This window comes from Pomacea canaliculata, linkage group LG13, assembly GCF_003073045.1.
Source record: "Pomacea canaliculata isolate SZHN2017 linkage group LG13, ASM307304v1, whole genome shotgun sequence".
Taxonomy (NCBI): Eukaryota; Metazoa; Mollusca; class Gastropoda; order Architaenioglossa; family Ampullariidae; genus Pomacea; species Pomacea canaliculata.
The window spans coordinates 12,170,897-12,196,503 of NC_037602.1; the positions used below are offsets into that span (position 1 = coordinate 12,170,897).

Sequence of the window (25,607 nt, forward strand, 5' to 3'; positions counted from 1 at the left end):
ATTTCACTATTGTACAGCTGATGGCTGAGGCGCCTGACCAGTTGATCAGAAGACTTGCAAAGTCCAAAAGGGTTATGACGGAAGTTGAAATTAGAGTATAATGGGATTTGTCAAAATGAAGACATTATTAAAAGCTCTGGTTCTTTGACATTATTTTTCCCAGCTTAAGTTATTCATCTGTTCTTGAGAAAAAAAAATCTTTCGATCGTATATTATTAATTTTGAATTACGATTAACTCGTTGATTCCAACCACTGGTCTGGAAGGTTGGACGCGTAAGACTACCTGCCACAACACCGTGTATGGATGGCGCATTACTGAGTGAGCATGGTTGGTAAATAAATAAACAGGTAAACAACACTCGTGTTTATATACAAGCACCTCCTACACTCCCTCCCCTCTCCACACACACACGCGCATGGAGTGTTTTGTTGTAGCAGTACTTTTAAACAATGTAGATATCGGCGAGCAGACAGCACTTAAAGTTGATGGCAAGATTGTTATTTTAAACGATGCCTAATGTTTTCTTTCTTTACGCTACAGTAATTCTCTATAGATGGCATCGATTTTAACTGTCCACGACAACTGCAACAATCTCATCGCAAATGATTTTTGGGGTTTCATTTCACGAAGCCTATTGCTGTCCTCGTGGCAGACAATAGCCTGTGTGATACGAGACGACTGAACAGAAATGGAGGATGATGAGTGTGTCACAGTGAGAACCATGTCATCTGACCGGAGCCCCGGACTCCCCGAGCAAGGATACAGACCGCCTCCAGCTTGATGTCGGCTGTTGATTCGTGTACCTTTCTTCCACCATGTCGGCTCACACACAAAATATATATATATAAATAAAATAAAAAAATAAAAAATCGTCGCCATTGCTGTGTACCTTAATGAACAGTTCAGCTTCACAAATGTTTAACATTATCCTTTCAATGATTTCCAAAGAATGAGAAAAATGAAAAAGCTCTGGCTGGCAAAAATTCTTTTGGGTTTATGAGCAAGCATGTCTATGTGTGTAGACACTTTAAATGTCATGACCTTTTCATATCAGGAGGAAAGTGTGTACTAAATAGTTCTGATTATTATTAATGTACTTTCTCTGCACAACTACAAACAGAAAATTGTGCATTAGGAAAAAATATTGTTACTATATATTCTGCTTCCTCTAGGAAATTTCTAATTATAAACACGTATTTTACGGACTTCAAACAGTTGTTTATCTATGCTCTTCATAGAGGCAGAGAATATTGTTCACGCATCTAAATACCAAAAGGCGGATTGTGGAGACACAAAGGACCCCAGTGCCAGGCAGACTGGGACTGTACACCTTACAAAAGTGTTAGAGTGGCGGTGAACAGGTACTTTAGTTTCAGTCCTCATGTATTGTAATTTAGACGAGTGCATCTTTGTATTTTGCGGTTGTTGTATTTCATGTGTGCGAGCTTCAGCGTAGCATGCATTCAAGACAAGAAACACTTTCCGCCTGAAGTATTCTGTGGACATGTCAGGTGCTTAGCGTCGCATGTATTCAAGAAAAGAAACATTCTGCCAGAAGTTCTCTGTCCAAACGTTCTTACTTTCCTTCCGCCCAAACCTTACCCCCCTCCCCTCCATCCTTGGTCGCTCTAAAGGGTAATTACTTATAAATGTTTTGTTTGTCGGGCAAAGGGACGGGAAAACTGCTGTTTCTTCCTGTCGCCAAGGCGGCTACTTGCAATTAGGAAAACGATTAATCAGTATACAGGCCTTAAATTGTCTTCCTCTTCTAATTATTTTCATTTGCTGCACAGTATGAGGATAAGTGGAAAGAATCGACGGTGGAGCAATAGGAGTTACAATGGTTGCCTTTCAGCTCCCCGAGGATAAAAGATATTTGTCGCACGTAATTGCAGGAGATACGGATGTAGGTTTGGAATGTCCAACAACTACAATTTAGAGAAGGTTATTCTGGTCATCCTCAAAATACCTTCCGGTTAACTCAGCGTATTTCTATGAACGTTTTGGCATAGTTTGATATTTGGTATTGCAACAAAGAAGAATAAATCTGAAACAGTGGGATTAACGTTAGTTCCAGACGAGATGCCCGTTTTTATTTGGAAGCTGAAACGATTAGAGAGAGGTTGATGGCGACGTTGTTACAAAGGGGAAAGTGAAAGGTTAGCATTAAACTCCACGAAGCATGCTGCTCAACCGTACAGTCATCGTAACAGTTTTCACGAACTAGCATCCTGTACTGAGCTCATTTCAAAATGGCTTGTAATCGGGAAGTCCTTATACATGGCGCAGTCTTACGCGCGATCGATCTTTGCCTGTTGATAAAATAAAAACAGATTATTTTTACGGATCTCTTGTAAACTCTCAATTGTGTTTCCACGCCAGGACTTCTCATAACATTTTTTTTTTCATTTATAACTTTTCCCATGTCCTTCCTATTCTGCAATTACCTTGGCACAACACAACAAAACTTACACTTACCCAACAAAATTTATCAGATGGTAAAAGATTCAGGCTTTTGCTATAAACTACCATTTTCGAAGAAGTATAGTTATTTTTTTAAGAAAATAGGCGCGGTTCATGTTCTATGGGCGTACCACATACTCTGCCACATACACAACATTCATCTTTTACTACATGTAGACACCAATGAAAATATATGATTTTAACATAAAAAAATGACTGGTTAAAGATTTAGTTTACCATTGCCAACACTCACTGGCAATGTTAACATTATATTTGTAATATTTTCACATTTCAACATTTGTTCCTTTGCTGAGAAAAGATACTAAGAAACAAGAGACCTGGATTTATTTGTAAAACAACTTTATCCTCACGTTTCTCTGAAAGAATCTCATAAAACAATTGTTACATGCATTTCATGTGTGTAATACTACAATCAAGCTCATAAATACAATTACCCCTCCATAAGAAAGAGAGAAAAAAGTTTATAATATCGTCCCATAGCCTTTCAGTTGTTGCAGAGTGAGGTGTTAGACATCTCACTTTTCCTGGTGCCAGCTTTTTGTGAGAGTGGCGCTCTTTCCCCTCCCTCACTGCCATAGCTTCCCTCAACCCTCTGTTTATTCACAAACCCATTCTGAACAGTGGGGTCCACAAGTGAAAGGTTGCTGTAATGTACAGATATGAAACTCTGTGCACCACTGGGTCCCGAAGCCAGTACTCTAACTACTCAGTTGTCTGTTTCCCTAAAGTACAAAAAAGTACAAACAGAAAATTCTGCAAAACAATACAAATGAAAATAAATGGGAGGTCCTATCAAGCTGTGTTTTGATCAACTGACCATCCAGCTTGACTCTTAAACATTTCATTACTGTACCATCAAGACTTTGAGGTCCAATTATTCAAGGAGTCATAAACATCAACCTGAATGAACACACGATCATGTGATAGTACAAATACACTTTTACCATCAACAAACTTTTTTCTAAACAATAGTGGTCTTGACAAGACATAAAAAACACTTACAATGTTCAGCCATCTTATTTTTCAGAGTAATGTTCTCCTCACTTCCACAAAAGGACCTGAGTGCTCAGGTTTTACCTGCTGATCTTGCTGTCTTCCTCTTCATCACCATCAGCAGTCAGGCATTTTTCCACGTTAGTCAGGCGGGCATTCAGCATCACAACCAGGTGTTGAATCTTAAAGCACCTGTCTGCAAGCTCAAAGAGTAAGGGGGGATCATTGCAATCTTTAGATATCCGTTTTGTCCCTGCATTGCCCAACTGATACCTAGTCACCATTGCAACATAAAGCGTAAAGTTGCCACGAAGGTGGTCAAGCTGCCGTGGTGTAGTCACGTAGTACCGTCCAATCTGAAACAGGATTTTACACTTTAAGAGCTTTTGTTTTATAACATATACAGACCTATGGAGCCCACACTATATGATATAGTTTATTAAAAACCTCTACAAAAACTGAGGAATATTATCTTTTAAATGGATGGACAGCATGGACTTGATTAATTTAGCACAAAAGATTATTTCTCAAATTCAATTAAAAAATTACAAGCCTACAAACATCATCAAACACAGAAAGAGGTCAAAACCACTACACAATGAATGTCCTTGTATTCTCTTATTACAGTCTTGGTTCTTCCACTTGCTTATCTAGCATTGGCATCTGACTAGAGAGACTGGTCTTTCTGGTTGAATCAAGTACCTCTGTTTTGCAAAGTTGACAGATGAGAAGGTGATAAGAGCTGCCTGCATCATGAACACTGTCTGAGTGATGAAGCACTTCCCCACAGCTCACATTGTTAGTTACAGCACTCAGTGTAAATGCCTGGAAATATCAGTACTCATACCAGTGAGCAGAATTCTATCAATAACACATACCAGTGTTCAGCTGGTATGCACACTGCATGATTTATTTGCAATAACAAAGTAAGACTGCAAAAAGAAAGAAAAAGAAAAATGTATTGAATTAGGATATTCATCTGTTTTTCTGAATTAGGATATTCATCAAAGCTTTGTTGCAAAACTGGAACTTACTTTACTCTTTTGCACAATTAGTGCCAAATGATAATTAATAGTAACATATTTTAAAAAATGCTAAATATGGTCGTTTCAGTTAGCAGCTAATAGAATACAATAGATATTTTGTTGCATCTGCTGGTTCCAGTGGCATAACTTTGGTCTGAGAGGTACAGTCTACAGCTTAGTTTCAAACCAAACAGATTCTTATAAGCTCCTAACAGAACGCTGAATGATCATAATAAGTAAACGCTTAATTTTTTTATTTTTATTTTTTGGTCAGTTTCTGTACACTTTCCTAACATTCGACACATCGTCTATTCCAAAACACACTGAACTGAATTTAGTGTACACTCTAATGGCTCGCATGTTCTTGGCAGGGCATACCTCCAGAGCTTCGTAAGCTGCAAGCCATTTAGTAGAGTCCCCCAAGATGGAACGGCAAGATTCACATTGGAACACGATCATCGACTCCGCAAGCACAGCTTCAAGATTGAATCCAGAAGTTTCAACTTCTCTGGTCGAGGAAGCACTTTCTGCCATTTCGTCGCACTAAAAACTCTCCTCCTTAATAATTAAAGAAACGTGAAAGCATAAGATAAAAGGTCTACTGTCGTATAAAACAAAGACAAAATAATTCCCGTACTGTCACAACCCACACTGGTAAGTGGTTTACCAGCGGGAGGATGAGGTGAGAACTCGCTCACGGTGATACGACTGGCCACTCGTGACTGAAAAGTCCTCCAATTCAAAGTAAAGAACGCTGTTAATTCTTTACTTTTGAAGGCGGGCTTAAAAATTAGTCTGAATTACAGCTGAGAATGACAGATGCTTGTAAACCTGCAGTTATTGTTGTTTATTAATCCTTACGTCCATCGTTTTTTTTTTCGTCCTTGACAGTGACCTCCCCTTGCCTGTGGAGATGAAGCATTCGCGCCAAATTTTCTTCAGAATCTTCCATCACAGACACCAGTGGGTCGCTCGTTACACATTTTGCTCAAGAATGCCTAGCGCAGAAGTTACTCTTCAGTTTGCTAAGCTAACCAAGAACGCTTACACGCCAACACGAGGGTCAGAAAAGGCCGCTGGTTATGATCTGTACAGGTATATTTTGTTACAATATACTTTTTGTAAGTTTTAAAACAATCTTTAACTTCGATTGTATCCCAACCGGTTCATAGACAGTGTCACTTAATTTTAAGTGTCCATGCGTGACAACAACATAGCAACATCTTAGTGAGCAATACTTGCAACATTTGTGAAACTTATTACTAATGCTGATCAACTTGCTACTAATGAGTCTTGAAAACGGCAGCTTCAGGGCTTTAACTTCAGCTAGCACTGATCCCTAACCGTAAGAATAGTAGTGACAGATGGTGTAAAGAAGGCTGTCCATTTCTGTTGATGGACAGCTGGTGTATAGCAAAGAACCACAGAGTTTTAGCAATGTATAACAAGTGTTTTTCTTTTGTCCTGCTTATTATAGTCCTCACGATGGTGAAAAAAGTGTTGGTGTCTGTCAAATGGTCAAGTGCTTGTTTCACTGTTTTGCTTATACAGTGTCAGGATGGGATGTTATGTTCAGTAAATTTGTAACTCAGGGTGTCATCTGTTGCAGTGCATATGACTACATCATACCAGCACGAGGAAAGATCGTAGCCAACACTGATATTCAGATTGCTCTTCCTGATGGATGCTACGGTCGTGTTGGTAAGCAGCAGTCACATTACTTTTGGGGTTTCGTTTCAGCTTGAAATTCAAGAGACTGTTTTTCGGACATATGCATCTTCACATAGAACCACTCCTCTGTTGCCAGCTGGCTCACCAGAAGTTATGTCTGATCACCAGTTGACAAAAGACAACCCTTCATGAAATTCTTCTATGATAATGATGGGTTGCAGATCAGTAGTTAGCAAGTTTTATAGCCTGATGATATATGCACTCAAAAAGTTACAGATTTAAATTTCAGCTGTGCAAATGATTGAAACTTGCGTACACATATTTATTGTACAGTAGCAGTAGAAATTCAAATCAGCTGCAATTAGCTTTTGGATCATCTCATAAATTGAAGGGAAGCCAATTTATGCAAGCATTAAGCATCACACTTGCATTTAATTTATTTGTTTCATGGTTATAAAGAATTACTTAATTTTGATGTTTATCCTTTGATTTTATTGTTAATGTCATTTACTTTAACATTTTTCAGCTCCAAGGTCTGGCCTTGCTGTAAAGCACTTTATTGATGTTGGAGGTGAGAAAGCATTCAAATGAATTTCACTGTTTTCACTTATTACAACATTCATGTATTAAATAAAGATGTGTTGCACAGGCCATTCTTAGCTACATATTCAGTGTTAGGTATCTGTTTTTTTGTATTTTCTTCAGCATTTTTATCTTGCATGCTTATCATTTAAAAGGAGAGTAATTTCCCTTCGCCTAACTAGCTCGAGGGTGACTCCTCTCCCTAGTTTTCATATTTGGCCGTTGATCTGCATGAAATTTTGTGTTTAATGTTCATCAGTACATCTGTTACAATATTTGCTTCATTCCTGTGTGGATTTCTGTGTCTGCGCCACTTTTTGTGTTTTCCTGGGCCATTTTAATTTCACTGTCACATCTACGCCATCTTGCCATTACTTAGATTTTAGATCTACAGATCGGCAGTGTCGACTTCAAACTCTTATTACCTTTCTGCAGCTGCTTTTAATGTCAACTTCAAACTCTAACTACCTTCCTACAGCTGCTTCAGAAAGGTTTGATTTTGATCTATCACATCAAGCTTTTTGTGCAATACAGGCAAGTCTGCAATGACTGACATCAGGTATCTCCTGGAAGCTCAGCTTACAATGACTGTTAGTGTCTCTCACAAGAGTCGATGCAACGATATTTCAGAAGTTGAACCAATGCACAGAAGATTGCAAGTTGAGCTCCCATATAAATGTCATAACTTTCAGATATTTTTGGATGCATATCAAAGATTCCGTGTAATGGTAAGGCTGTATTCACTGCATCTGTTCAGTGTGCCATACCTTCCATTGTCTTCTTGCCATTACTGGTCAGTGCAGAGAGTGTGAGCTATCTTGGCTGTAAATGCCGTGCGGTACAAGTGGACAAATTAAATTAAATTAAGTGCATATAGAATGGTTTTTGTTTGTAACTTCAGTACCCTAAAAGCAACTATTACCCAGTTACCAAGTTGGCATGCTCGCAGCGCTTAAGACAAGTAGGAGACATGAACAGAATATAGAGGACAGAAAGAGAATCAACTTTGCAGACAAACAATGAAAGAAAAACATAGAAGACACAAAAAGAATCAGTGAATAAACTGAGGATGGAGAGTGTCACAAATCTGCAGAGGAATGCAAGCAGGTGGACTAGTCAATTGACTATAATCACAAGTATTTACAACTATGGTGATTGGCTTAAGGAGTAATGCTAGTGGAACAGATGTTTGTATTTACAGTTAGTAATGGAAATATTTCTGTGTCCGTCTTAAATGTTTTTCTTTTTTTTTTTTTTTTAACATTTGCAGCTGGTGTGATTGATCAAGATTACCGTGGCAATGTTGGTGTGGTTCTTTTCAACTTTGCTGACACAGAGTTTGAAAGTGAGTATACAAGTATACAGATAATACTATTTATTGCAGAGCTCATTTATTATCCCTTGACTGGTACCAGCTGACAAATTCTAATTTGTTAGTTCTTTCACTTTGCAACAGTGGTGTATGTGTGGACAGTCTATGTATCAATGGAGTCCGTTCTGTCAGCTTTATGGGTGGTTTGGTTCCAGTAGCACACTTTTCACTGTCCCCTACCTGGGGCTTGCTGCATTCATGGTTAATCTGCCTCAAGTGATCCAGCATGAAAGCTTGTTTCCACCTGGCTACCTGTTTCCTCACTGTGGGTTTATACACTTGGTGGCACCTATCTTCTCTCCGAGTACTGCCACAACCTAGATAAAGGCCTGCGCTCTCAAAGAACCTATTTTTTCTTCTAGACCACTCAGCTATTAGAGCACACAGTAATTTGCAGGAAATGTAACTTATACTTAGTTTTGCGGTGTGTATGTGCATTTGAACCCCCATTCTCTCCCCATTGAACACTGACTTTAAGTAACCTGATCCATAAGAGGCTCCAGACCTCTGAACCCTTGAGGTACTCTGAGCTTTATGTGTGTGCACTCACATTTTGAAGTTTAAATATATTTGTTCAGATCTATAAAGGTATACAGTTAAATCAGTACTTCTGCATGAGCATCTGTGGAATTTTTTTTTTTACTGGCATAAGCATAGATTAGGTTGTGTTTTACAGTGTGATTAAAATCGCAAAAGTGCAGTATATGGATATAGAATCAGACAACAGCAACCAAAAATGCACCTCAGTATCCTTCCCTCGCCCATTGATGAGAGCAGTGACATTAGTCACAGTCACTCTCTGAAGCACGGGGCATTTGTTCATAAACTATGTTCTCTGCACAGAAAAAGAAAAAAATGTGCATAGTTTTGGATGTAGAACGTACTCCACCAGCCAGTGTTCAGATCTCCCAAAAAGCCATTAAATATTGAAAGAGCATCAAACTGTGAAGATGAAGAAAAACTTTCACCTTAAACGATGAAGATGTAGCCACACTAGTAACAGTCTTCAGATTTCATGTATGTAAAAGTTATGAAGAAAATTTAGTATTGTATGATGACTGAATCTTCCTTTTAATGCAGATAGCTGTTTAGGATCCAATTTTTTTTTATAATCTGTGGTAGACTGACACTTAGCATTTTCCATTTTTAGAAATTGTTTTAGATTTTGAATTCTTCAAGATTTAACCAGCTGTGGACAATCAGTTGTAACTTGTTTTGCAACGTTGTTTTTAAAAACATTGTCTTCACACTGTCTAGGCAGTCCAGCAGTTTGAGCTGGTATGGTTTAGATGTTATTCAGACTCATGACTGCAGGCCATTTTGTTGGTACCCTGATGTTGTCATTGGGCACTTCAGCTCCTTTTGGTGCATTTTCCCACAGTTGTTACTTGAGTATCAAACTTTTAGTCAATGTGATTAACAGGTCAATCTTCCAGTAAAATAATACCTTTCAACTTGCCACATGATCCTTTCTAGATGTAGTGATTTTAAAACTTTAATTGTACAATTACTGAAAAGTAATGGAAATTGGGGAAATATTTTCAGTATTTAGGTAGGAAGAAGGTGAAGAGACTGACCTATGCAGATGAAATTTTGAGGGGAAAGATAAAATTTTGTTTTTAAACAGATTTTAATGGCTGAGAAATGCAATCAAAGTATATAATTATTTCAGTTAAAAAGGGGGACAGAATTGCTCAACTCATTTGTGAACGGATATATCTGCCTGCTCTCCAGGAGGCTGAGGTGAGTATTAGATGTTTCATATCACAAAAGAGGTTGCTGTCATTTTATGATAGTTGCCTAAATTCAGACTACAAGATGTATGAGTTTTGTGCCTGATACACAAACATTTACATCAAAATGCAATTGGATAAAAAGTTTGAACTGGGTAAGGTCCAGTTTTTGATTATATTACATGTGTGTATATATTATATTACAAAGAAAATATTACATTTTTGCCTGCATAATTACAGGATTCGTACTGGGGTAGTGTTATTCCAAAATTTCAAGTTAGTTTAATTTCTGCAAGATAAATCCAGTGCTTTTCTTTTTTTCAGACTTTAGATGTAACACTACGTGGTGATGGTGGCTTTGGCTCTACTGGCAGAAATTAATGATTTTTCCAGAAGCATTAACATCACTATCATGTTAATGTGTAATTTCATACTCTGACAGTGGTTAGTACTCTGTGTGTATGATCTAGAGAATGTGTAATATAATTTTCATATGAAGCAGGCTGCATCAGTTTTGCTGATTAAAAGTATTTGTGCATTCATTGTTATCCATTATATTAAAGAAATTAAGACACAATGCTTGTGTTGTTAACTTTTACTTGTCAGAGATCTACACAATCTTTTCTTCAAAAATTTTTTCAAGTGACATAAATCTGGAATATTTTCAGTTAACATTTTGCACTTGATCTTAGTCCCACACCAAAAAAGTGTGATTGATGCAAATTTGGCAAAACATCAGTTATTTGGTATGTCATTAAACTTTCAGAACATTTTACAGGACTGGGAAAAATGTGCGCAAACCCTCAAAAAAGGAGGGTTGAGTAACTATTCAGGCACATTAAATTAATAATTAGCAGGAAAAACACAACCAAGGGTATTGCTAAAGGCAGCTTAAGTGTATCACATGTCAAGGTTAGTTCCAAAAATATCTTGGGTTTGAAAACAGATCAGCAAATATAAAAAAGGATTTATAAAAGCTGAAATAAATAATATCTGATTTACAGATCAACTGCAACAAAACAGCCCAAGTACATTTCATGAGCTAAACATGTAATATATACAGCGCTCAAAAGAAATGGGCATCACATTTGATGTGCAGTGGAACTTGTATCACAAGCTATTTGATGGAGTGCAGTTTACCTCCTACATTGATCTTTGTGCATACAAATGTGGAAGAGTAGGAGGAAAAGAATGTATGCTTCCTTTCTTAACTTCTGTTATAAACATTGAACACTTAGAGATTGCTTGGTAATGTACCATACATTTGAAAAAAGCTTTTAAGGCACTTCAGATTCTGTAGACCTAGCATGTATCACAAAAATCCCTTGAAAGGGAAGTCGGCTTGCGAATGCACTTAATATACACCAAGACTGATACAGGCTCTCATTACAAAACAGCAATTCATACTACATGAAAGATGTAAGAACAGACCCATTTACCCTTAGAACTGAAATATATTTTATATACAGAAGAATACAATGCATACTATTGAAAATGCAGATTAATTTAATCAGATATGCATATTTTTTTTATTATTGAAATGACATTACCACTAATTTCTACCAGCAATCTTGATATAAGGGTACTGGCCAATTATTTTTTGGTTCAGTTTTATTCCACTCTGATTAACTAGGCCATTTCTAAAATTAACTCTTGAAATGCTTTTACTTTTATTGAGCACTGATAGAAGGGCTATATCTGTTGTTTTGTTAAATTTAAATTACGTTCTAGTATAGTGGATATCATCTGCTATTTATGTATAATAGTTGTGATTTCTCTCACCAAAACAGTACATTATATATACTATAGTATAGTACATTAAAATATTCTTTTAGACTGCTTTCATCTGGTTCATGTTTCATCCTTTGATATTAACTACTTTGCTGTGAGATATATCTTAACCCTGATTTTTCTTTACCTGGTTTTGTTTTGCTATCTTCCACCTGTCAACTGGCTGTTCATCAGCCTGTGATCTCACTTGGGGTGAAGAGTGCTCCATTAATACAGATCCTGATATGCCCTTTCTTTTTAAAACCCTCAAGTATGGTGAGAATTTGCAGAAGCAAGTGCTCAAATATAACCCATTTCCTGCAGCAAAATTTAGAATATGGGATAACAGTTTGAAAGCAATCCAACATTAAGACAAGCTTAAGATCCCCAAAAGATAAGAAAGCAGCCATAAAAATGCCAATAATTATTAAGCCTTAAATATAATTCACACAATACTGTGGATTTCCATAAAGACTGGCTAACGTGTAAGGGTAAACAGGTCTGTAAAAGCCATCACAAGTGACCATGTACATCTGAACAAAAGTGCCTTTATTCTTCAACCATAGATTGGTATGAAGACTAAAGGAAAATTGTCATTGACCTCATGATGCACATGTACAGGAAGCAGTCCATGAAATGATGTAACAGCTCCATGAATTGGTTACAGGAACAGTAGCCTGGACAGTCTATACAAGGCAAAGATGCTGAAGCTGTGTGTGCTACCAGACTTGACACTTCTTTACAGGATTAAGGGGGCTGGCTGCTGGACATCCATAGGCTTTTGAAAAGGCAGGACTGTTTGCAACTGATCCCAGCACCCTGGTCAAAGAATAAAATTTTACATAAATAAAATAATCCATGTTGCCCATAATTAAGGCATGGATACCATGTAGAGAACATTCTGATTAATGATTATGGCACAACACATCCTTAAATGCTGACAAGTTCCATCAGACCATTTCCCCCAACCTTCCCCAAGAAAATATATTTTGGAAGTTTCCAGCATAATTTCTCTGAAAATTTGCAAAAAAAGTTATTGCAAGACTAATAATTGTCCTGTTCTAGGCAACTAAGCATTTTTAATAATCAGCTGAACCTTTTTTCTTTGTGGCAAAGAACATACTAAATAATCTGATGCCATTTTGGGTGTTATTTTCCCAGAAAGTGCCATGTCGCTCTTACCTAAATCTTGATATGGCATGCTCATCTGTCAGAATGGAGTGTATTGCATACTCAGGTGTGTATTGTGAGCACCAGATCTGTCCAGCCAGAAAACAACATCCACTGAAATTGTTACTAAAGCCAAGAGCAGAGATACAATAATTAGCATTATCAGTAAATATATCTGAGCTAAATGTGACTCTAAATGCTCCCTGTAACCCTTCAAAGCTCGGCAAGTAGTCTATCCTATAACCTTGGCATTACATACAAGATCAGACATACTGCAGGTAGTCACTGACAGCTACCCTAATATCTGTCATATACCACAGAAGTTTAGAAATTTGGTCTTGTCCATGTTTGTGAACTGTGACCTTAGCCCCCCCCCCCCCTTCCAAAAAAAAAAAAAAGTAAGCTAAGACAGTATGGCTGGGTTCCTCAGGTGTTATGATTTGAAACGAGTCCATTTTTGGGAACTCCCTTTTGTTATTTTTTGCTTCGTTTTTAATTAAGCATAACATGTTTCCAGTAACTTTTGTTTCACTTGGTGATTAAGTAAAATTAAGATGTCTCCATGCACTAGCAAACAAACCTGCGCAAAACCTAAAAAGTAGAGCTGTTCAGGTGTCAGAGACAGGCCAGGCAGCCGCAGCTCTGGCTGTCCATCTCTCTGCTTCATATAGGCTGCATAGGCCATCTTGAGTCCACCATTGTCTGCAATGTTTTCTCCTAGTGTGTACTCTCCATTCACCTGTTGACATTTTCAAAAAGAGACAGTCCTTTACTTGACAGTTTATGGACACAGTGTAGCAAGATGTATTTGTAACAGCTGCTGAATTCTGCAAAAGATTTTCAAAATCTTTCAAAATGCCTCCTCTGCAACTGTTGTAGATGTCCCTTCAGATTCTGTAACAGAGTTTCAGAGTTGCTCCTGTGACAATGACGTGAAGCTGTTCCTTCAACACACCAGGCTGCACTACCAGATGGGGTCTTTCCCAAGGACTGGTTATGGGGACAAGACCTAATCTCGGATAGCCTTAAACAAAAACTGATTATATTAATAATTATGCTTACTAAAGCTCAACACTTTTTTTCATGACTGGACATCAGGATTAAACATACACATCTAGGTTGTCAAAGTTTCAGCCACTGGGAGAGCTGGAACTATATTAGAGGCATCCAAAGACAACTTAAGCCATGAGTTAGACCTCTCTGTGCATGGAGATATTTTTAGACATCTTAAGAATGGAGGAGGCTTACTAGCCCATATTTGGGAAAGCTACCTTGAACTAAGCTCAATGCAGTGATTGAAACAAAACATTATGCACCATGCGGATACCAGCTGTGTTTAAAAAAACAATATGCACTGTACTTGTACACATGGATGCCAGCTGTATCTAAAGAAAATATGCTTTCTATGTCAAGCAAAGGGTACAACTTGAGGACCTACATGCTTGCCATATATAGAGAATTGGGAATACTCTTCAACCAAGCAGCTTGTATGCTCACTGAAGGCTTGTGATGCTGATGGACTCCACCAGTCATTGAGATTTCCATGTTGGTCATACTTACGACCTGACACACAGAAATGATGACATCAGGATCTTACCTCTTCGTCCTTCATAAATATGGCTGTGTCAAAACAAAGGACTAAAATCTTACAACATTATGAGTAATGAAAGTCCTGCAATCTTCATTAGAACATTCAGCTCTAGTGATTGTTTATCACATTTTAGCAACATCTGTTAAGATGCGGCATATACCACACTGGAAAATAAATAGGAAAAATGGAGCAAGTGGTTAAGATGGCTATGCCTGATAACAGAAGCTATCAAACCAGTAATTTATTGATAAAAAATATGATAAGCATACAGATCTTCAGTTCATACAACAGTGCAGAATTTAAATTGTTGCCAGACCTTTTACTTGTATTTGAAAAAACCCATAAACCTGCTTTTTTTTTAGATTAAGAAACATTTAGAGATTTTTTTTCTTGTTCACACACATTTCATCAAATTAATTCTTTCAGGAAAACTTGACATAAAACTCTTACTTGTTTTAGCAAGCTTAAAAATAAAGTTTCCTGATGGTATGGGGTATTGAAGAGAGCTAATACATTTGAATAAAATGAAGGACTCTTAATACTGATGCATAAGAGACTTACTTTTTGTCACATTATAAGCCGAGAAAAACTTCAATGGATAAAAAGTCTGACATGTAAGTTTGATGAGATCATTCTAGAGATAAAAAGACATAAGCATCGACAATCGAATGAGCAAACACTAGAACACATTGACAACCAGCAGGAGAAATCTCCATTGACAGTACCCACCATTATCGTCAAATCCATGGGACAACTCGTGACCAGAAATTGAACCTGTTGAACCATATGTGTATGATCTGCCAACAAATATATGCAATATGCCAGTCATTGCAATGAAGGTGGAAGAGTAACAGGTTTTAGTAGATTACTTTTGGCTTATACTTACATATCCTACCTTTCTTGCTTTGATCACAGCACTGCTTCCATTTCTACACCAAATTGAAAATGTTTCTACTTGGCCATGATGTCTGATGTAAGACTGTGCATTTAAGAAAAGGTCAGGTAAATGTGGAAGTTTCTGATAAGAAGCTTCCTTCCAATATTGAAATTGGTTCACACTTACAGAGGATACCTTGGGTCAAAAAATGGTCTCTGGAGCAGGCCAGCCAAAATGACAAGTTCATTGTATGATGAACGGAAGACAGCATTTACCTGGTGAGGTTTAAGGCTCCACCTACAAAATAAGAGAATACTTGGTAAATGTTACAAATGTTTTTAAATTTAAAGCTGTATAAAAAAAAGCCCAAGTCAAATGCAAAATGTTTCACACATAAATGCTTTTTGGCATGGGCAAGCAACTTGTTGTTCTCCGCAACTGTTCTACATTCTTTTCCACAAACCCTAAGAAACTGATAGCTATAAGTTACTTTCATGAGTATATTTCACGGAAAATTAATATGAAGGTAATCTAAAGTATCTTGTTTACATTGGGGACAAACTTTTTGATAGTTGAAATAATGCCACATTCATAAAATGCTTTTCTATCTGTATTTTCATTTATTTCAAATATTTTTAATCATGTTTATTTCAAATATTTATAGCCCCTTTTATTTCAAATATTTCTAGTCACATTTACAGTGCAACTGAAGATTATTGTGTTGGATGCTATTCTTCTCACCCTTTTTTTATTTGGGTTTTTGTTGGATATGTTCAAGTCATCATGAATGAACACTTTTGTGAAAGTACAAGAAGCTGTTATTTTCTCCTGACTTTGACTAGCCTATTCAACTATTTTGTCAGATGACAGAACTAGTATATCTTCAGCTAAAGGGTAAATACACTTCCATATCTTTTACTAAATATCTAGTTTCTGGTCCTTGTGTTTTTTTGTCCTACACAACAATATTTATAAATAAAGAAAATTTAAATGTTCTCATTTTCTCATCAAGCAATGTTATTCTTAAGGCAACACATCATCGGACAAAAGTAAGCCTTCATGCTATTGCAGCATCGCCCACAGAAAATGTCTAGACTTACATATCTGTATCCGGTACAGTCCCCAGAAGTGACCATGTATTCAGTGCGGCCGCCTGGCTGACACTGAAGTAGCTATCAAGAAAAGCCCCCTTAGTCACCTTAACCTGGGGACAGAAAAATGTTCTTGCTGATTACATGAAACACAGCTTAAAAGACTTTCAGCTTTTCTTTTTCAAAAGGCAGGTCCTTACTTAAGCCCCCTGTGCTATACCTTTTCCCTTCTCTTAAATGGGATTCAGCTGCTCTGATACCAAAAGAAAGTGCATGTCTTCTTGGTCAAAAATCATATTTAAATTTAAGTCATGCCAAAGACAATAATATTATTTATAAATACTTGAAAACTGGGTAAGCAATGCACACATGGTACTATCTTGATTATTTTTTAGCCAGAACTAACCATTTCATAGTTTTTGTCCAGTTTAGTGACATTAAGTATCCAGTCTGGGTAACCCAGCTGTATGCCTGCTGTCTGTGCTTTTATTTTGGCTGTTTGCAGCGTCTTTTGGTCCATCCAGGGAACGTTGTCTAAGTTAGCTATAAAGGCTGAGCGAACTGCTGATACAATCTCATAGGCCTACAATGAGAGTAAAATGTAATTCAGAAGTAATCAACAACAGCAAGCACCTTTTAACTATAAAAGAAGGAAATATTAAAAACTTGCTTGATTAAAAATCCAGAATACATGGGTGGAAGCTCCATATATTTATTAATGTGACTAGAATTAGAACATTTTCAGAATGAAGAGGACAAGGTGCAAATAAAGGTGGCAGAATATTGTAAACTACCTCTTAATCAATCCAAACTTACCAGTGAAAGAGACGGAGAAGCTGAAGCAACACTAACCAATACCACTTACTTGTGCCTTGCTTTCTGGAGGAAAGTGTTCTTCTACATAAAGAGCAGAAACTGCAAAGCCAAAAGCACTTTCAGCTTTAGATATGCACCGTTTCCACCGTGGTGGAAGGTCTGAGATACCAAATTCCACTTTGTTTATTGCCATAGCAGCATCTGCAAATGACTGTGGAAGGTAACCAGGGATGGCCTGCACTAGGTGAAATATCAAATAGTCCTGCACCACCCTGCAAATATCAGGAATATCTTATAATGTGCATGTTTAACACAGACAAAACAACAAATTCTCTCCTCTGCAAATATCAACCATGCCTCACCAATTATACATTCAATACGGACAGAACATTCTCTTCTCCAAATATCAGGCACACCTCTTGTATATTTAATGTGAACAGGATAACACATTCTCCATGTTAATATTCTTCCCTACTCATCCCTCTTCACTTTCCCACCAGCACAAATCTGCCTAATAATTAGAAAAATGATTATTGCTTAAACAGTCTACAGTCTTACAGTACATCTTCGAAAAATAAACAAAGTAACTTTCATTCTGAACAATAACGAGAAACTTTCCCAGAGTTACACTGTAGACACACTGTGGAACATTAAGACAATCTCAGACCCACACCATAGATGTGCATACAACATTAATCACCCAGTAAACATTCTGACTCTCATTTAAATCATGCCACTCATTCTCCAGTTTCTTTTTTTGAGAGAGGTTGGGGGGAGGGGGCATATTCTTCATTACCACAATTAAAATGTTGACTTACTGTGGATCAGTTTCTGATAAGATTTTCTGCAACCTAGGAAAGTAGTCCTTTGTTACCACCACCACTTCATATGATTGGTCAAAAGTTTGGTTCATTATATCAGCGTCATAAAATGGGTTACATTCAGCTGAAATAAACAAACAGTCTGCATTTTTTTGTGGACATTTTTGGACTTCAGTTGTTCCGTAAAGTCATTCCACATATAAAACTATATTGCCAATCATCTTCCAATGTAGCATTTTATATATGAAGAAAACCCTGATCCAGTCACACTGGACATTAATAATAATAGCGTACACGGTACACCTCCCACATCAGCTATAGTAGTTTCTAAATGTCAAGCCACCATTTTTTTTCTACCACACAAAGTATTAGCATGGGAATGCCCCACAGCAAGGAACAGAAGCAGATGAAGGCTTGTCTGTGATTAAATGTGGTAGGCTTTTTATAAATGATGCATGTTACCTGCAATCCAAACATCCCCTGAAGCTCTGTCAAGTTCATCAAGTTGTATTTACTCTGTGGGTCAGTCAGCTCTTCTTTTGGCACAAAACTCTGCACATCCAGATGAAGGGAATATAAAGCCATGTCAATGCTTCAGATCCATCTTACTATTTTCCCTACTCTTTTGTCACTGAAATTCCTCAGTATAAAGAGGGACAACATGCATCTGTGTTTCTTCCACAATCAAATGTAAATAAATACAAAAAATTGTGTCATAGTTCATGAGAAAACACTGAACTCAGATACAAGTCTCTGGCATTGTATTCAATAGTTTAGAAAATGAAAAGTTTTATCCAAGCAACTAAACGTGGAATCAATTCAGGATAAGTGTTAAAGATCTTGCACAAGTTGTGTCGAGCTACAAGGCAATCCATTTTTCCAAGAGATTAAACTTAAAAAAAATTGAGCTTGAAATTGACGTGAAAATTTTTCCCTATCATTATATCACAATACTTTACCATAAAAAAATTGATAAATTTTTCAGCCACTTAGTGTGCAGAGTAAACTCTGCAATTTTCATTCTTTCCTGGAAAAAGATCTAACTTTGAAGCTTTAACTGAAATCAAGACACAGGGCATATGTAGACAATGATACATTATAAAACTATCAAAGGATCTCACAAAGAATAATAAAGTTTAATCACCTCTGCAATCCTTTTCTCAAATTGGTATATGGCCTCCATCTTTTGGTGGGTGGAGTTATCTCCTCCTAGTAACCTCCCCACAGAGACGCCAAATTCCAGATATGCATGGTGATATTTTTCTATATCAGCCCCATATTCTTCTCTGCTATCTAGAGTCAGTCCTCCTTGACTAAACTGATAAAAAAATAAAACATTGCTGAACAAAAAATCCATGCAGCACACACAACTCTGTGAATTTATCTGTGGCATAAGAAAACAAAGGTATTGACAAAAAAGAAAGCATGTGGTGAAGTTAGTTATTTGTGCTGTTGCTATTTCCTTTATGAGCATAGTATACCATCATTCATCGGGGACTTACCACCACCACATAGCGAGAGCTGTTCTTCATGTCCACCTCCACATCAATGATGAAGAGTGGCGAGAAACCTAGTCTATTGTGCTGAATAAGCATTTCTTCAAGATTCCAGCTGGGCTGAATGTAGTTGTTAAGCACTGACCATGAGCCCAGCTTATCAATAATCTGCAGAAACACAAATTTTTTTCCCTCATGTGACAAAGCTGGTAACAGTGTCATCTTCAACAACAATCTTCAACAAAATGTTCATCAAATCTGTATTCAGTTGCCAAACCACAAACTAACTTTCAAAACCTTTTCTCATAAAGTCATAATACTGTAGGCAGCAACCAGCTTGGTCCTCTATATCAATTTTTGTCTTCAATATTATAAGAATAGAGTTATCCATTCCAAACTTCTCACAAACAACATTTACAATTTATTAGTAATGGTGTTGCTCTTTACAGTTTATAGTTCATGAAAATTTCTCACATGTATGTGAAGCCTAAAATTACTGTGTTTATCCAGTCACACCAGATAAATACAAAACATCAATTTCATGTCAAGAACAGTAAGAACACACAAAGCATGTAAGTGTGCACATGCATAAATAATAATAATAGGAATTATATAGTACATTGCTACACATGAAGGCAAGCTCAATGCACCTTACAAGAGACAGGGAGTAGTAGTGATAGAGATGAACATGTGATAAAGATGAAGCATCAGGCAGAACAGAGAAAACTGGCATGGGCAGAGAAATCTGACCTGCCAGGCTGGCAGGGTGACACAAGCTTGGACATGGATTGGGGCAAGGCCATGAACAACTTGATAGCAAAGTATGGAAATCTTGAATTCGATGCAACCCTGAACTTGACTCCCAGTGCAGATATCATGTAGAAGTGGTGTGATATGACTGGCCTTCTGCTTGCAGAGAATAATGTTAGCAGTATTGTTCTGAGCTGTTGGGAGCTTGTCAAGAGGGTAGTCAGGGAGATCCACAAACAGAAAGTTACAATAGTCAAGCCTGGACAATACAAATGCCGACAATATTTGCAATGAGCAAATGCCGACAATATTTGCAATGAGCAAATGCCGAAATATTTGCATTGAGCAAATGTAGACAAGGTGGAAACAACAGAGAGGAGATATCTGATGCAAATGACCCAGCACAGTTAAAAAAAAGATAGAATTGCAGACTGAGTTAACATGAATCTTTAAGGACACTGAGATTTCTGACAGACTGAAAGAGTAGTGGTGGATCCAGAGAGAATGAGTGATGTGAATGGATGTTTAAGCAGAAGTTTGAGAGGTTATCAGGATGAATTCAGTTTTGTTCTCATCAAAATCTGCTTGTCAAAATCCAGCTTCCAGTTTTTGATAGAATCAAGAATTGGCTGTGTGCCAGTGAACACTCTGGTGTGCTGGCAAAGTGGGCCAGATGTCAAGAGCTAAGTGTCTTTAAACTGCTCATGAGAATTTGGTGATGATGGAAAAAAGTTCATTGGGATCAGGATTGCCTTGTTCAGACCAGGCTTATGAACGTGGTATGCACATTAACAATCCAGTGGAGAGTATCCTCACAGGTAAAATCACAGGGACAACTACATTCACGGTGCACAGAGCTACTCGGGAGTGGTTCAGATTGAAGGTACGAGTAGAGATTGTCACTGGAATAGTTGTTGGGGAAGTCTCTTTTAGTGCCTGCCAAAAAGGCAGCTTTGTTTCTTCTTTGATGGACACAAAGCATGGCAATCATGTACCCCTAAACAGTGAAGTTCAGATCACACAGGTAATACACTTTCAGAGCTTGCAGCCTGAGTGACAATAATTGTAATTTCATGTAATTTCACTCTTACAGGAAGGAAGAATGGTGTGGCAGCAGTCACTGTGAAAGCCAGCATGCCAATTGATAAGTTGTAACACATGGCAACAATATAAATCAATGAATCATTGTCAGGATAATCTTTCCTCTCAGTATGCAATCATTTCACAACAAATTCATATTTTATAAGTGCCTCTGTGTTGTTATTATAAGAAGTATCAAATGAACAAAAAAAATATAAATTTTTTAAAAGCTTTATATCCTTGAAATAATAAGGTTCTTAATGTTCTTTCTAAAATATATATTATGAGACAATTCTGTCAAACTACTTATTAAAACACTAAACACTTCAAAGAAAGCAATGCACTGGGAAACAAAAATTATACATAACCTTAAGTAAAGGTCCACTCCCATCCAATTCAATTTTCTCGATATCCATGCATGTTCGGTAATACGTTTTGAGTTTGTCTACTGCAGAGGAGTTTTGTCCTTTCAACATTGTGCTTCTGTTATCCAAAATCTGTGATAATAAAAAGAACAAAAGGATAAGGATATCCATGAGAAAATTTCTGATTGAATAGCCTGCCGTGAGACCACATCTGCGAGAGGGGTTTCCAGATGTTTGGGTGGAAACTTGAAAGATTCCCAGGACACGGGGATGAGCCGAGTGCTTTACAGAATTTAAGAGTTTTTTGCCATAAAGAAAAAAGAAAATTCATTTCTTCTGCTCCCCACCCACCACAAAGTCCATTTATGGGTTGCAGCTGAGCGGTACCTCATGGGTTTTTCATTTCTTATAAATGCCATATCAATCTGTTGCACTGTAGCAGGATTGCTTTGCAATTAAAGTAAGCTATGCTGAAGCTGGTGATCTTAAGTTTGCAAATGTGCATATTTATATATAGTTATATAAGGCTTTTTCATTTTAAGTAATATAGCATTTACATGGAAACTAATTGGGCAACAACTCAACACTAATGAATCTGGAACATTTCAGAATACTGTAGACAAAGCAATTTAGTTTCTCATACTTTTTTGATGATGCCCATGTTATATGTGTTGACCTCAGCAAAAGTATCAAACTTTGCATATTCTGGTGGAATAAAGGTTTTTTTCTCCCATCCCCCACAGGCATAGTTGTAAAAATCCTTGCAGGGATCAGCAGACAAGTTCATCTTGTTTATAATGTATGAGCTGATGTCCACACACTCAGGTGATAAGCACACCTGCTAAAAACCAAAGGACACAATTATGCTAGTTGTTTCCCCTCAGTTACCCATAATTACCTTTTAGTGATTAAAACAAATATTTAAAATATTTTTACCTACAAATAATTTATCACATATTACTGACTATATAAGCACAAGGACATATACACATGCATTAGGAAAGAAATAAGCAAGTATGCATATACACAAGCACACATACACAAATGAAGAACCAGTACACAAAAATGCAGAACCAGTCCACTAAATAATGAACTATTTACTAAATAATAAAATCTCATTTGTACAATGGTTCAGTAGTACACTTACCAGTAGCTTTCCTACTTAAAAATATAAATATTGAAAGAAACTCAACACTGAGTGATAAGTAAGAATGTGAGGACAGCTAATAATGACATTATTTTGTGTAGTCTACCTCATGTTCATTTCTGTTCCACTTCCACTGAAGTAGTCCTATGAGAACAGCAATGACTACAAGCAGTAGAGCCACCATTACTTTTAGGAACATGTTCTTGTCACAGGATCGCCTCTGTTCTTCTGCTGAAAAATCTGCTTCAATAAAGCACAGAACATGTTTAATTGTATGCACTGACACATATGCCTAAATATGCATGCCAGCACACAGACACATCTTAGTGCAAGAAACAGTATACTTCAAAAAGTTAAAGGCCATTTGCAGATTTGGTGATGAAATATAAATTAAAGCCTATAGTAAAGCACTGTGGAATGAACCTTAATGACCAACATGTGTTCTGCTTTTACTGCATTTTTTTTTTACAGCACCCCACAATGCATTAAAAACACATGGGTACTGTGAACAGATTGTTTAGCTAGAATGGGGTGAAAAGGGGGCTAAAACAAACATGCATAAAGGAGTGGCTGGGGTTGTGTCATTCTGTCATTCAATGACTGCTGGAATGATTTCAGATGACAGGCAGCACTGAACAATGCCCTTGGTCAGGACAGCCCTGAATGATGAGACACCAAGACAACCAATTCACAAGGCTAAATGCCATAACACACAACCATGTTAGCCAGAAGACCATCTGTAGGCAGCTGCTGTTATTTGGTTCCCCTTTGTGTTTTTTGTATTTGATTTTATTCTTTGTTTAGTATAGTTGTTTATTCTTTTATGGTTCATGTGTTATTTGTTTGTTTTCCTGTCCCTTGTATGCTGTCTATGTTTCATTCTTGTTCTTAAGTGCTAAGAGCATGCTCCTTAGTATGTGCTTAACAAATTTTGCATTTATTATTATTATGTCAACAAGTGCCACATGCAGAACATGTCTGAGATATGAACCCAGGACTCAAATTCAATAACTTTAAAGGGTTTTTTTTAATAGCAACATAAGTGAATAACAATAAATTTTAGGGACAAGCAAAGAATGTCCATTACACATTAGATGAAGATATACAGGTACAGACAAGCATGTTTTTCATCAGCTGCCAATGGCCTTTCTGCCTGTATAAGATAAGACTTTATTTATCCCAGAGGGCGATTCAGTATTGTATTGCATTGAATCAATGGACAGTCAGTGTTAGGTAGGCTGGGAGTGTAAACGTTGCAAAAAGGTTTAGCAGTCTTGCAAAACTATAGTTTTACCAGGTATGACAGGCTAATTTTTAAGTTGATAATTTTGTAAGACCTGTAAATGATATTAAAAATAAACATCCAAATAGCCCTTGACAATGAAAAGGTTCCCCACTCCTGGTATAAAAGCACACCTTCTTTTCATCTCTTAATTGGTACCGGAGCTACTAGTCTTTGGAGAGACACAATGTGACATAGCAGAGGTAAATTCACACCAGCAAGACTGGTCTTGGATCTGCATGAGAAGGTCCCTCAGTGGACACCCACTTTTTCATGTTTGTCATCCAGCTTTTAATTGCTTGCCATAGCATTGACCACCTTCAACATAACCTTGTAGGATGGCAAGGTATCATGTCAGACAACATGACTGAACCACACCAGCTTCTGCCACTTGAAGGTTTTGAGCAGAGGCTTCTGGGAATCCATCAAAGAGGTGACTATGTTGTGGATGAAGTCATTCACTTTTTTCTCCCTGTAGGAGACACAAATGAGTTTCCCGAACCACTCTGTTTCAAATGCCTTTATCTGCCACTCTGATTCTTCATGCAGCCACACAACATGAGGACAAGAGACTTGTAAAACCTGAATTTATTACCCCAAATCTCGCTGAACCTCACTATCGGCCCTGTTGCTGCCACAATCCCAAAACAACCACCATCTTTTGACTGCACCTCCTCCAAATGCACTCCATTTGAATCTCTGCTTTAGTAGATCTAATGGTGTTAACAATGACTTTGTTGATTTCCATCCGTAAGTGCTCATGCTGGCAGTGACCTTGTCATTGAAGTTATGTAATTTGTTGTTGCTGCCTGCCATCAAATTGATGTCAGCAAAGTGAAGATTACTGTGTGGCATCCCTCTGATAGACACAGAGGTTCTGATGGTCCTGGAATGAATTGCACATGATTTTTTTCCAGGTAGATGTTAAACAGCACTAGAGACATAAGGCAGTCCTGCCACAGGCCATCCATGCTGGGAAAAAGCTTACCCACACTGCTGTCCAAGAGGATAGAGTTCATGGAGCCATCATACAACACCTTTATGGATCATATGATGCCTTCCTCCACAACATATTCCATAGCCCATGCCATGCCATAAATATCAATGCCTTCTTGAAGTTGTTAAAGTTATGGTAGAGATCCTTGCTGTGCTGCAAGTGCTTTATTGACTAGACTATTGAAGATTTATCCAACAGTGCTCCTGCTGGCCCGGTATCTAGCCTGCTCCCAAGCTAACAACTTTTCTTCTACCACTGGTGTGATGCAAATCCGGATGATACACAAATCACATTGCTACATTATAAAAACCATGTTCACATTCAAACACATCTACACTACAAACCTGTTTCTCCATCCTCAGTGGCAGACATGAGTGCATACTTGTACCTAGCTGCCATACTGCAGAGTGCAAGGGGGAACTATATCAAAAGCTTTTGCACAACCTCTTCTTGTAATTTCCAAGTAGGACTTTTCCCCTTCCTTAGAGTGTC

General features: G+C 37.5%; 3 protein-coding genes across 4 annotated transcripts; 1 reads left to right on the forward strand and 2 right to left on the reverse strand.

Moving 5' to 3' along the window:
* Window positions 1–2,788: 2,788 nt before the first annotated feature.
* LOC112553863 (protein Mis18-alpha-like) lies at window positions 2,789–5,424 on the reverse strand. 2 transcript variants are annotated; one of them, XM_025221337.1, is made up of 4 exons: window positions 5,366–5,424; window positions 4,883–5,062; window positions 4,182–4,304; window positions 2,789–3,835 (listed from the first exon to the last, which is right to left on the reverse strand). In XM_025221337.1, the coding sequence occupies exons 2-4, from the start codon at window positions 5,036–5,038 to the stop codon at window positions 3,560–3,562; spliced, it is 555 nt and encodes a 184-aa protein (XP_025077122.1). In that variant the 5' UTR covers window positions 5,039–5,062; window positions 5,366–5,424; the 3' UTR covers window positions 2,789–3,559. The 2 variants fall into 2 exon arrangements, with proteins under 2 accessions (XP_025077122.1, XP_025077120.1); XM_025221335.1 differs by lacking the exon at window positions 5,366–5,424 and having other exon boundaries at window positions 4,883–5,075.
* On the forward strand, window positions 5,394–10,439 carry LOC112553866 (deoxyuridine 5'-triphosphate nucleotidohydrolase-like). The gene is made up of 6 exons (XM_025221338.1): window positions 5,394–5,599; window positions 6,114–6,205; window positions 6,702–6,746; window positions 8,028–8,102; window positions 9,802–9,872; window positions 10,187–10,439. Exons 1-6 carry the CDS (start codon window positions 5,418–5,420, stop codon window positions 10,241–10,243), a joined length of 522 nt encoding a protein of 173 aa, XP_025077123.1. The 5' UTR covers window positions 5,394–5,417; the 3' UTR covers window positions 10,244–10,439.
* A 3-nt stretch (window positions 10,440–10,442) lies between these two features.
* On the reverse strand, window positions 10,443–19,194 carry LOC112553862 (endothelin-converting enzyme 1-like). Its single transcript, XM_025221334.1, has 12 exons — window positions 19,143–19,194; window positions 18,461–18,550; window positions 17,996–18,122; window positions 17,227–17,449; window positions 16,768–16,944; window positions 16,371–16,474; window positions 15,457–15,567; window positions 15,123–15,190; window positions 14,241–14,365; window positions 13,383–13,541; window positions 12,815–12,891; window positions 10,443–12,451 (listed from the first exon to the last, which is right to left on the reverse strand). The coding sequence occupies exons 3-12, from the start codon at window positions 18,088–18,090 to the stop codon at window positions 12,352–12,354; spliced, it is 1,239 nt and encodes a 412-aa protein (XP_025077119.1). The 5' UTR covers window positions 18,091–18,122; window positions 18,461–18,550; window positions 19,143–19,194; the 3' UTR covers window positions 10,443–12,351.
* Between the last annotated feature and the right edge of the window lie 6,413 nt (window positions 19,195–25,607).